We start from the raw sequence: 13,563 nt of genomic DNA, 5'->3' as shown, positions 1-13,563 counted from the left end.
ACCGCAAGCTAGAGGGCGTAGTTATCAAATTAAAAAAACCTACTTGTCACATAACTATTGTATTAAGAGATATAACCCACTTTGATTCATATGAGAAATTTTTAGAGAGTTTACCTCCAAAAAAGCTAATAACTTCTTTAGGTATTATGTTTGGTTAGTAAAGGAATTTCCTTCTAAAAGGAAGGTATGCCACATTCTCATCCTTACTTTTTACAACCTTTTCCTCTCATCCGTCTTCTTCCTTCCAATTCAATTTTTCTCATCCTATATAATTTTTCTTGCATAAAAACAAACAAAGGAAACTATTTTTATTATTGTGTTTTCCCTTGAAAATTTCCAAGAATAATCATTTTCCCAAACAATTGTTTTCCTTTAAAACAAAACGGAGCCTTCACGATATTCTCTATGGAGACTAGAGTATGGAACTTGAGATAGATAATGATCCACTTAAACTGCTCTTAATTAGTGAAGAATTCAAAATTGGTAAAGAGACTGTAAAAGTTATCTTGGGTTAAATTGAGTCAAGTCCTTTCAGGTCGGGTCAAATCAACATCAATTATAAGTTACTTCAATTATAAGTTATCGCAAGACTTGTCATGTCCTAGTTTAGCTTTTTGATGGTCAAGTTCCAATCTATTGGATTATTTCAGGTCTTTAAGAGTAACTCCAGTAGTTGGATAACTTACTTTATTGTTTGACATGCCACATCAGATTCTCAAGCTACACCCATTTTCAGCTATAATATACATGGTTAGCTATGACTTTTCCTTTTTAAATGGGTCCCACTTGCCAATCAACAAAACACTTAAAGCTAGTTCATTTATTGCGTTTGGACATCAATCTCCGTTTTCCCTTGTTGTGGTGGGCTTCACGCACAAGCAAAGAGTAGAAGCCTTTTGGCTTCTTCAATTTCTCAAGCTAATTAGCTTGGTTGAGCGAATAGCTTGCCCAGTTATAGCTTCACAATTCCCTCCAACGATTGGCTATTAGCTCTACTTTGCAAGCAACTCTTCAATTCGCACCGTTGGAATTGCTCTAATCAACTTCAATTAGTACTTTTCCGTCAAAATTGACTCTTGATCGAATGCTTGAGCATGGATTAGATGATAGGCCACACAAGTTATGGCACTAAAAACTTTCAATGTACTAAAGGATATCATCATTATTATTATTTGAAAGAATTTTTTATTTTTTTGTCAAAAATTTTCATCAAAATTAGAATCATTTCCAAATATAACTAGTATATACTCGAGCTATGCTCGAATACTTCAATTAATACATACGGAGTAGTTGGATTATTTTTATGCATAATATAGAAAATAAATTTTGTATGTTGATTTACTTGGTCAATAAATAACTACAATCATCAAAATATATGTAATTTTTTTTTTAAATTGGTCAAATTGAACATAGGATTGTGTATGCTAAAATTGAAATTTTCAATCTGATCTTTTACCCTAATAAAATTAACTTTTAGTTACTGATTGCTTTTAAATATCAAGCTTTAAAACTTACTTTAACTTATTTATTTTTTAATGAAAATAATGACAAAAAAAAAACAAAAAAAAAAATATTTTGAAGGGAATATATTTTGTGGTGTTGACATGTATAATCTAACTCCGCCAGTGGGTTTCCCGCTGCCAGTCCCAAGTTTGGATAAAGGAGGAAGATTTCGGTAGACCAGTGTAAAACTTTGTCACATCTCATGATATGATAGCCGACCCCACTTATGGGATTAAGGCTTTGATTAACATGTGTAATCTACGAATTTTTCTGGGGATTACTTTAGTATAGTATATACGAATATATAAATTGTGTAAAAGAGAAAAACTAGAGAAAAAAGGCCATATAACAAGACCTAAGCTTCCCAGTTCAGGCTTGGCTTGGTTGGGTGAATCTGCTCAGGAGCCAAGCTTTAACCGAGTCAAAAGCTCAGAGCCATTCGGCTTAGTACTCTTGACTCTAGGTTGAAATTTCTGCACACAACAATATATTCAGGTAACTGTTACACTGTAATTACCAACTTGCAGCACCTTTGTCCAAAATAAATACTCCTAAAAAGAGCTAATTACAAAAAAAAAAAAAAAAAAAAAAAAAAAAAAACATTGCCAATTTCAGCTCCTAGGGGCAATCTTTAAGTAGAAACTTTGCAAGTACTATGTCAGTTTAGCATTGCTTGATAACTGCCTCTTCTGTAGTTTTGTACTATTCTCGACACTATGGTATCATTAGTATGTACATAGAAAGAACACCTGGAACTGCTTGTCGGCATGGACATTGACACTGACACCTCCAGGCACCTGATTGATTAAAAAGAAAAAATCGAAAAATGATACAAACAGGAGAGGAGAAATTTGGCATCACATCTAATCATGCCAAGTATCATCAATGTTTCTCCCGTCCATTACAACATTGATTCGGGTCTTACAACACACTACAGTGGCTCAAACACAGTCCGTCTTTCAAGGAGCTCAGATAGAACACTTCTCATTTTATCAACGGATATAGGTTTCAATATACAACCATCCATACCCACCCTGACACAATTTTCTCGGATCAACCTGTCCGTGCTCACAGTGAGTGCCACAATTAATGGTCTCTCATGACGCTTTGAGAACCTTTTTCTAATTTGAGCAGCAACATCAAACCCATCAAATCCAGGCATAGACAAATCAAGGAATATCACCCTGTATTCTCGGGACACAGCTAACAGACATTCCTCACTCGACGCTACAGTTGTAACATCACATCCAAGGTGCATCAGAAGACCTTTTGTAACTGTTCTACTAACCCTGTAGATAATTACCCGACGTATGCATTAGAGAGCAATCAGTTGGTAAATACTAATTAGTAGCATTTACTAGACTAATCAGGCACCAAGCATAGAACAATCTATGAGAGAGAACATCATGACACTTAGATGCAAAACTAAGGACAGCCAGAAATCCAATCAAAAATAATCTGCTGTTATAAACTCAAGCAAGCAAGATTATAAGCCAGAAATGGTTCCTTTCAGGTAATTGCAGAATCAGACTACTTGATAAATAATGCTCCAGTAATATGGAGATCAGTAAAAAGATACTTGCAAAAAGGTATGTCCCATTATAAATCTAAATATGAGCAAAGTGGACATGCACAACAAGTGATATAGGGATCAGTAAAGAGAAATCTGCACAAAAGTATGTCCCATATAATGCACAAAAGTATGTCCCATTATAATACTAAATATGAGCAAAGGGTACTTGCAGAACCACTGATAAGTCTATTCAACAATTGAAGCGCATTACTTGCTTTTAATTCCTACGTTTATTTACACGTGTCAGCTAAAGAGAAGCATGATTCTATATCCCTCGCCTCAAAATCTCTTCAGTTGCCAGAAAAAGTACAACATAATGAGCAGCGATATGATGTTTACTATATTTACATAGCAGCATCCTTCTGTAAAAGTCTTATTAAATTGGTAAAATGCAATTGACCTAGTTAATTAGTGAATGAAAATTATGCATTTGAAGCTTGATATCCAGACAGCTCACAACAGCAGAATAAAAGCTAATTTATGCACATGCTAGCCTATGATAACCTGAGAAATAACAATAAGCGTCAGCTAAAACTTCTTAAATGCTATGTTAATCGGACACGGCTAATATCGCGAAGTGTCCGTGTTGACACGACACTTCACTGACACGGACACGGACACGGGACACGTGTCCGATCCTTCATTGTGCACTCGGACACTTCCAATAAGAGAGGAGAGGAAAAAAGACAAGAAACATGAAAGAAAAACATATCTTGTTCGAAAACCACTATTAATATAGAGAAGATAGAGAGAAGAAGATTGCCATTTATTAGGAGAATTTACCGAGGAAAGAATTATGATAAAAAAAAAATAGGGGTAGACATAATGAATAATATAAAGCTTTTGTAATATATAATTTATTTATATAAATTTAAGTGACGTATTGACGTGTCCCCGTACCCGTGTCTTGGAAATTTTCGGATCGGACACTTGGACATGTGTCTGTGTCCGACACCCGTTCCCGAGTCCATGTAACATAGCTTAAATGTATAAAAGAGAGGTTCATTTATTCATAAGAAAATATATTTTCCCATGACTTGTAGACATTTAAAAAGAAGACTCCTGACATACAAGGCAACCTCATAATTTCTCAAACTAAAATTCTCCTTTTGGTATTAAACAAACAGCAACCAATGTTTTGTAATTCCCACCCCAAAAACATAGTAACATTTTTTTCTGTTAATATGTTTACTACATACAGGATTAGTAAAGTCAGCAATTACATCCCCCCCACCCCCCCCCAAAAAAAAAAAAAAAAAAAAGTGAAAGTTTTAAAAGAGATGAGATTTTGCCAGGGAAAAGGATGTGTATGCACATGCGGGGCAAACAAAAATACACACAATTGATAGCTGTGTTAATAAAAGGCTAACTGAACACAATTAAAGTGAATATTGGGAAGGAGGAGATAATGATGGTGTGATTGTAAGTGGTGACGGTGTGGTAAGATGTAAAGAAAGGGGAACTATTACCCTCATTTTGGGGGTAATAGTAATACAAGGGGGAGGATGTGCAAGTATTACCCTCATTATGAGGATAAAGATTCCTCCATTTCTCTGTTTTCCTCATGTCACAACTACTCGATTTCATTTGTAAACACTTTATCTCATACAAGCATGGCCTCATCGGTAAAGAGAGTAATTGAGAGATTCAATTCCCCAACATGCTCCTAGCAACCCTTTTAAAATTATTTTCTACATTCGCTGTATCTTAGGGTATTAAGCTTGCTTATCATCTGGGTTTATATCTTACATTGAGGATGATCCCGGTAGATCTTGTGCGTCAATTGTTTGTTGCTTTCTACTATTATTTATCGAATTTACTTCCATAATTATTGGTAGGCATATTCCATTCCCCGACAGTGCTTTAAGCATAAAACCATAGAAGGCTAACCTTTAACTAATTTGAAAGTGCCATGTAAGTACCCTCATTCTCCAACCCCAACGACTCAACCCCCACAAAACAACAAAAAAATAGGGACTATCTACAACTTACCCATTCTCATCCATAATGAGAACTTTTAGGCCACTAAAGCTTGATTGAATATGATTTGCCAATGGATTAGATGCAAAAGGGACCACGGCTCCATTTGATCGATCAGGACTTCCAAGTTTAACTACAAAAATCGCTGTGCAACCCTTGCCAAGACCTTCACTTTCGATCCAGATGCTGCCTTCCATGAGACTTACAAACCTAATTTAAAAATTATCCAATACATAACAAATCAGTCTAGAGTAACGTAATATATATCAAACAGATTAGCCACAGTTGATATAATACAGCCCGAGGCTTTGTTAGAAACAGAATCGTGAGAAACTAGGAAATTGTGTGATTGCAAATAATTTAGCATCAATATCTAATAATTTATTACATCCTCTATTTCATAATGTTCTTATCATATTTAATTTTGTCTGTTTCATAATATTCTTTACATATCTACTTTATGCCATTTAAAAAATAAAAAAATAAAAAGAAAAAAAAAAACCCTTTTACTACCTTATTCCTCTTACCTCACAATATTTACACCTTTCCACTCACTCTCTCCAACCTTATCCACCTATTTCTTACACCCACCCAACCTTTTGACACTATCTCTCTTACTGTATCCACCTTTTTCTTACAGCCACCAACATCTTTATATTTTTTCTCTCCTTTGCCTATATTCTTGTGCAAACAATAAACGTTGAGAACATAATGTAAAAGGTTGTACATTTTTATAAGATTGCCTAATGACATAGTCTTTTCAACAAAAAAAGCCAAGTTACCGCTTGCAAATGGCGAGGCCCAGTCCACTACCACCAGAATTTCGATTTGCAGGTGTTTGAGGTTGAGCAAATTTTGTGAAGAGCTTCGGAATATCTTGCGGATTGATTCCAGGTCCTGAATCCTTCACCTAAACTTGATGAAGTCAGTAGAGTCGAATAAATAAAGGACGTAAAAAATAAAAAAAAATTAAAAAAGGATTTAGTTTTATTTTTAAGAAAAAGAACAACGAAATTAACCTGCACTCGCAGATAGAAGTGATCATCTGTGGCTACTGGGATGAATTCAGGAGTCCGAGCATCTCTTAAGCATTCTGCTTTTGCAACTAGAGCAGTAACTGAGACACTTCCCTCTTTTGTAAACTTCACAGCATTACCAATAACATTCAATAGAATTTGCATTAGACGTTTTTCATCACCAACAGCAAGCTCTGGAACATCCGGAGCCATAGTTGTTGATATCAACAATTTTTTGACAGATGCTATGGGCTTGATTAAATTAAGAACCTGCATCAATAGTCATGCACCTTAGAAAACTGAAAGCCATTCTCATGTAAAGAACCTCAATATCACCACATAATTTGATACTGACAAATCAACTGAATATTAACGGGAACATTCAAAACTCTGCTAGTGGGTTTTCCGCTGCGAGTCCCAAACCTGGATAAAGGAGGAGGGTTACGGTAGGTCAGTGACAGCCAGTGTAAAACTTTGTCACATCGCTTGACATGAGCCACAATGATTGAGAGTAGTACTAAGATGGGTGACTCTTGGGAAATCCTCATGTTGGTTCATGTAGCCGACCCCACTAATGGGATTAAGGCGTTCAACTCAAACTCAAATAAGAAAAAGGGGAAGCAAAATTATGAAAGTGGCAGCAAATGGACTAAATGCACTGAAAAGGTAAAACAGCAAATGAAGGGAGAAACTGTTATTTTCACCTCTCTAAACATAGAATGGAGATTGAATACTCCATTATCAAGCATCAGACTTCCATCTTCAAGCCTCGAAAGGTCCAAAACATCATTTATCAGGGTTGCGAGAAGATTACTGCTTTTTAAAATTGCTTCAACCATCAATCGTTGCTCAGGAATCAGCTCAGTTTCTTGCAACAAGGAGGAAAGAGCTATTATTGCATGCATAGGAGTCCGCATTTCATGATTCATCACAGCTAAAAAGTCATTTCGAGCGCGGATGGCAGTCTCCGCTTCTCTGCGAGCCAAGTCAAGTGCAACATTCTGCTCCAAAAGTTGTTGTTGAGCTCTCATTGATTCTTCCAAAATTGCCGCATGGGACAGAGCAACTGCTACCTATATCATTCAGAATATCGAATACATGAATGAATAAAGGTCCACGAAAATAGAAAATTAATTAACTAATTATTGCTTTGTCAATGAAAAAAGTGTAACATTCAACCACAATCAGTACAAGAGGGAAAGGGCAGATTAAAGAGAAACCACTTGAATCTTATGCTATCACTATTATATTGCAGATGTTAAATGAGGAAGATGAAATTAAAACAGAAGTTTACACAAAATTAAAACTACTTAGTTTTTTTTTTTTTTTTAAAATACTTCGTTTGAAGTTTTTAAGAACATAGAAGTAATTTAAAATTGATATGTGAGAGGTCACTATACATTCTCCTAAACTAGGGATGTTGATATGTAACCCAACCAATAGCTCTGCCTGAAATTCTAATTTTGTTTTTTGATGGAATATCTGAGACTCAATTAAACCCTCTCAAATAGTCAAATAAAACAGCTAATTTAGCTCAACACGAAAATGGACCATGTACAAAAATGATGACTGCTAATTCTGATATCAACCTTGAAGTTCACTCATAATAATATAGCTTTTCAAAACTGCATGCCATCTTCTACTTTCAAATTTCTATTTTTTGACAGGTATCATATTAGCTCCATTTTTTGCACAATTTACAGAAAAAACAATTACTCATCTATATGTTGGAAAAGAAAGAACATAACAGATAAAGACAGAAAAAGGATGGAAAATAGACGTCAGAGTTTATAAGTGAGAAGTTGCCCAAGTACTACACTACTAAGTCAATGCTTGACTGAAACCTAAGTTGTTTGTAGCGGATATTGACTAATCAACTCTCTATAATTTTATATCAGTACAAACCATGTTAGCACAAGCGATGTCAATCATAAAATGAATTCTTAGCACTGAATACAATGACATATGAAATGAAATAACAACGCCTAACCAGTGTGCCCTTAAAATCTAGAATTAACTTTCATGGACTATACATACTCCAGCTATTTCATAAGATTGCCTATCTAGGTTGGCTCTAGTTTGAGTTCACTTGACAAAATCATCAATATTCAACAGCAATACAAACCTTCAACCTCTCAAGGTGGTATCAATACAGCGGTGTCTACTAAAATATTCCACAACTACTCAACATTATGTAGTTGTAACTAAAATTTGATGCTCTTAAATTAGACAAGGTTGGGACAATGTGATTCCAAAAGGGTAAAGTATCTATGTGTTGTCCACTTTTAGAGTCAATTACAAAAATTGGGTTAATTTTCTGAAAAACATGTATATCATATAGGCCTGTACCTATGTTGTTTCACTAACAAGAATATATTTATCAATAATTTGTTATCATGTGCTAGTTCATAAGCTTGAAAGGCATCACACAGCAGGTCAACTAGAAAGCATAGCAGTGAAACTTAACATTTAGCATATGTGAGGATCCAACATGATATAATAGCTTGGTGCAAACGAACCTGATCTGCAACAACTTCAACAAGCTCCAATTCATGAACATGCCATTGTCTTGCACTGTCTGAAGGAAGCATCAAAACCATCAACGCATACCGTTTTGTTGATAGCTCTGGCCAATCATTTATTTGGAAGTTAGAAAGATGAAGAAGGGGCACTCGCACAGCAACTACCTCTCCAGGCATGTACTTCCCTGAGACAGGCCGGATTCTAGCCACAGGACAGTTTGGTGATATTTTCACAGCACGATTGGTGCTAAATACTTGATTGATTACAGGAAGCTGAATGGGCACAGTAAATCCAACAGGATTTTGTTGGCGGAGTGTATAAGCTAATTGAAGCTCCAATCCAGTACGTGTTGGCATCCACAAAGCACACTCTTCAAGAGCCAAAGTCCTACCTAGTTCCACAAGAGTGGTTTTAAGAATTGTATGCCGGTCAAGAGTACTTCTAATCTCATGAGTTAGCATCCTAACATGCCTGCCTGTTTCTTCTTGGGTACGGATGAGGCCCATCTCTCTATCAAGTTCTGCAGCCTTATTTTTTAAAAACAATTCCCTAGTTTTTACACTTAATAAATCCGGAATAATATGCACAAGCATCAGTGCAGTTGCACACGAGACAACAGCGGTTAGAACCTTTGCAGTGGTCATAACTACTTCAACTGTTTTGGTATGTATTCTAAAAGTCCATAAGTTAATTAGATGTGTTGCGCCACAAAGCACTATAAAAGCACCAAACTGGACAAGCACCCATCTATAAGGGAAAACAGCAGATTTTTTAACAAAGTAAATCAGCTCCAATGGGATCGAAAAATATGCAAGGGCTATGAAAAAATCTGATATATACTGATACTTCATCAACAAATCATCAGGAGGCCATTGTGGTTCAATACAATTGCACGACTCCATCTAGAACAAACAACACCAGTTCAATCAACTGCTGCTTCCTAATGCCTGTCATAATACACAAATACATCAAAGAATCAACTTCCATACGACAACTCTACTAATCACATCGACAACCAATTCCGAATCGATGGAGTAATAAATACTCCATACCCAATCAAAATCTCAATCAATTCTCCACCAAAAACTTCAAAAAATGGAACACCCAACAATCAATTCCAGATAAATACAAAAACCCTACTCAAAAATCACACAAAACAATCAAAATCAAATCTTTTAAAAATAAAAATTGAAAAGATCAGATGAAATAATAAATTAAGTAAAAATTAAAGACAGTCAACTTACCCACCAAAAATTAATCTTCGAAAATTTGAAGAGGGAAACACGATCATGAGAGAGAAAGTAAGAGAGTAGTTAGACCCCCCAGGTATATAATTTTCACAAGAAAGGAAGACAATTTTTGTTAAATTTTTTTGGTTTTTGCTTTTTATTACGAAAAGCGGTGCAACTGAGATAAAATAACTGATGGTGACATTTGTCACTGTCCGTTGAAATTGGTTTAAAAGAGGAAATGTGGGGCCCACATATTTAAAGGACTAGACTACTAGAGTTACTTGAGAAATGTGGGGGCCACATATTTGATTTAAGTCACAGACAGAAACAGAATATGTAATGTTTTAGCAAGTGCTCCAATTATCAAGATAAGTATTTTATTTTTTTTGAGTTACTGTACATTTTTTTTTTTTAAGAACTGTACATATATTATTGTTGTACCTAAGTTTTTTTAAGAAAGTTTTGGTTAATTATTTTTTAATTTAAAAAGTCAAATAGTGTAGAGTACTAGTCTCTTACGCTCTTATTCAATTTGTGAGATTTTGATTGACTAAGGATAAACTAGATAAAATAAAGCTAAATTTGATTCAGAGGAGAAAAAAATCTTTTTCAATCAGTAGCGAAATCACAATAGAACATGAAAAGAAAAACTAAATTTTATATATAAAAAAAATGATTTGCACTTGTAGCAGTAGTCTATATATACGTTGACTGTTGCATTTGTCATCCCGTGAATATAAGTCTCAATGCTAATGTGTTTGTTACCATTATCTGCCTATATTAGGGTTTGAAATGTAGAAATTTAGAACTACGACCAACATTTGTTCAAGATCTACATAAATATACTATTTTGGATTATTGTGATGTAAAAATTTAATTTAATTAATTAATAAAAGTGGTCAACTATTTTCATTTTGTTGAGTTTATTCTTCTAAGGTAGTCAAATAGTAGTAGTTTTCTACTCCATAAATTTAGTATTAGCAAGTAATTATTTTAAAAGATTAGGGCTTCTCTCTTCACATTATTTTCACTTCATTTTAGGAAAATATAAGTTTAGATAACATAAGCTCGAGAAAAATAGGCTAATTGATCATATTAATATAAAATATAGCACCTTAACGACACATTGGTATAAAAATTTTCACTGATAACAAATTAGTATAAAAGTTAACAGATTATGACATTTAACCCTTTTTCTTGTCGAGGGAATCACCTAACATACAAGTGCTTAATTTTTTATTTTTTATTTATTTATTTATTTTTTATTTTTTTTAGTTTTAACGCTTTTAACTTTTTCAATCTTTTTAGTGCTCAACCTTTTTATGTTCTTTATTTATTTACTCTTTTAATGCCAAATACTTCTCACCTCCATGCTCACCTAAGATTATTCACAAATAATAACCAAAAGTTTGAATGAGCAAACAAGATTCATAGAATAATGAAACTAAAGGGAAATTCCTAGGATACAATGTTTCAAACATATTCAAACATATTTAACTTTTTGTTGATTAATTCTGATGCAAAGTCTTGAACTTTTCTATATTTTTACCCTCTCATTCTTTCGGTTCTTCTCTCTTTCCACCTAAAATCAAATAGTTTGTTCAAAATGTGCAAAGTATAAGCATAGCTTTTGTTCAATCTAATCGAAATGGACTAGTCTATTTTGCTCATATTGCATGAAGTGTACTCGGAAAAAAAAATAACGAAAAACTTACATTATTTCCAAGATCTTCCAAGTCAAAATTATCATCCATTGCAATCCCAATTAATATTTTAAATCGATTTTGGTACTCTTATGACAAAATATTTAAATTTAATAAGATATTTTACCAATTTGAAAGAGGAGGAGGAAATATAAATTTATACGCATGTAGTAGTTCTTTTGGGGTTGAAAATGAAGGTAAAAAAATCATGGGAAGTGGGAAGTTCCACTTACCTAGGTCTCCCTAAGTAATCCTAAGTAATTAAATTCCTCCATTTCGTGGGAAGTTGAACTTCTTAGGTTTTTCTACTTCCCATGAAATTGTCAACCAAACAACACAAAAGAATTTTAATTCCTAGAAATTTCAACTTCTCATTTTTTTTTTTTTTTTATCAACCAAACGACACCTAAGTTAATTATGCTACATTACTACAGTTGGTAGTGAAACGTTTATAAAGGGATTTATTTTGATCATTTAAAGGCAAATTTGCGGAGGAGGGTCCCATTCCTAAATTATCTAGCCTCCTACTTACCTTCTAAAAAATAAAAATTGGTTTTAATAATCCCAATTTTGATCGATTTTCTTTTAATAATCCTGCTTTTGGATTATTCTGGAATAATCCGAACTTTATGGGGTGTTTACTTTCTTCAATCCCAAACCAGTCCATAAAAGTCAATGACCAGTCATAACAGGTTATGTGACACGTGTCAAGTTGTGATTAGTCCAAAAACATTAAAAAAAAAACAAAAACCCCCCAGCCCCTCCCCTTCTCCCACCGTAACCCCTTCCCCCACCCACCCTTCTCCTCTTCCCCCACAAGAAAACCCACTCCCTCCCCGTCAACCAGTCATCTCATCGCCCCTCCCTCTTCCCCTTGAACCACCCCCTTCCCCATAACCCCCATCCCTCCCCTCGCTTGTAACACCCACGAAACCCCTCCTCCACCCCTCTAAACACCCACGAAACCCCTCCACCCATCCTCGAAAAACCTAGGCCGGGGAGGGGTTTCATGGGTGTTTGGAGGGGTGGGGGAGGGGTTTCGTGGGTGTTACGAGAGGAGGGAAAGGGGTGGTGGTTCAAGGGGAAGAGGGAGGGACAACGGGACGTCTAGGAGTAGTTGGCCGACGAGATGAGGGGGAAAGGGTGGGCGATGGTCCGACAGGGGAGGGGACTGGGTGGGCAGTGGGGCTGGGGTGGTCAAGGAGGTAGGGGTAAGGGGCTGGTTTTTTTTTATTGTTTTGTTTGTTTAATATTTTTAACTAATTAACTCTGAACATGTGGCATTTAACAAAAAAAATAAAAAAATTTTAACCTTTTCAACAGGTATAAACACCTGATTGTGTCTCCCCAAAAACCAAACCTAGTTATGAGTACCTTTCACGTTTTTAATTAACGAGTTCGGTAAAGAGTTGAAGAGTCTTGTAAGTTTCCTTAAGCCTTGACCAAATTCTAACCTTTCTTAAAAGTTTTAATCCAAAGTCATTCATTTCGTGTCCTTAAACCAAAATCATTCATTTCGTGTCCCTTAAATCATTTATTTCGTGTCCAAATTATTAAAAAGTCTAAACCTGATTATTTTGGTCCATAATCTCAGTCCAATTATTGTTTAGTTGGATGGGGCATGAAAAGAGCTTTCCAACGATGTATTATAAGCCCAAATCTGACTTAAAACGAATAAGTTATGGCCAAAATACTAAACCGAGCCCAAACTAAGCTTGGACCCACCTTACCTACAACCCAATGATCATGCGAGGGTCCAAATATCTTATTCCTAATTCTAAATCAATTAGGATTCTATAGGAACTTCTAGAAGTCTCTAGAAGGTTCTAATCTATCCTTTCCGAAAAGATGAAGATCAAAAGAGTCCGAAATTGAATAAAACTTCTCATATGATATTCCTTATCCCGTTCAAATTAAAAGACGTTCGGACATATTTCACAAACTTAATCCCATTAGAAATCAAACTCCGTACAGCTTTATTATCTTTAGAAATCATCGCAAAACGACAGAACCAACGCGACATGTCAGCTGCA

The 13,563-nt window shown here is 35.1% G+C and overlaps 1 protein-coding gene across 2 annotated transcripts; it reads right to left on the bottom strand.

Annotated features, from left to right (window-relative positions):
• Positions 1-1,991: 1,991 nt before the first annotated feature.
• On the bottom strand, positions 1,992-10,002 carry LOC110729320 (ethylene receptor-like). 2 transcript variants are annotated; one of them, XM_021909049.1, is made up of 7 exons: positions 9,840-10,002; positions 8,592-9,542; positions 6,777-7,145; positions 6,076-6,342; positions 5,839-5,966; positions 5,069-5,266; positions 1,992-2,792 (listed from the first exon to the last, which is right to left on the bottom strand). In XM_021909049.1, exons 2-7 carry the CDS (start codon positions 9,495-9,497, stop codon positions 2,435-2,437), a joined length of 2,226 nt encoding a protein of 741 aa, XP_021764741.1. In that variant the 5' UTR covers positions 9,498-9,542; positions 9,840-10,002; the 3' UTR covers positions 1,992-2,434. The 2 variants fall into 2 exon arrangements, with proteins under 2 accessions (XP_021764741.1, XP_021764742.1); XM_021909050.1 differs by having other exon boundaries at positions 9,844-9,981.
• Positions 10,003-13,563: the final 3,561 nt, after the last annotated feature.

Source organism: Chenopodium quinoa, unplaced genomic scaffold, assembly GCF_001683475.1.
Source record: "Chenopodium quinoa cultivar QQ74 unplaced genomic scaffold, ASM168347v1, whole genome shotgun sequence".
Taxonomy (NCBI): Eukaryota; Viridiplantae; Streptophyta; class Magnoliopsida; order Caryophyllales; family Amaranthaceae; genus Chenopodium; species Chenopodium quinoa.
The sequence above is the reverse complement of the archived record's forward strand: the minus strand, read 5'-3'. Positions and strand labels throughout refer to the sequence as shown.

Bases quoted from the DNA above. Each gene is read 5' to 3' on its own strand.
- LOC110729320 (XM_021909049.1), bottom strand. From the start codon at position 9,497: ATGGAGTCGTGCAATTGTATTGAACCACAATGGCCTCCTGATGATTTG. The intron at 7,146-8,591 runs GTTCGTTTGCAC...TGAATGATATAG, and splicing joins TTGAAGTTGTTGCAGATCAG to GTAGCAGTTGCTCTGTCCCA. The intron at 5,967-6,075 runs GTTAATTTCGTT...CATCAAGTTTAG, and splicing joins ACTTCTATCTGCGAGTGCAG to GTGAAGGATTCAGGACCTGG.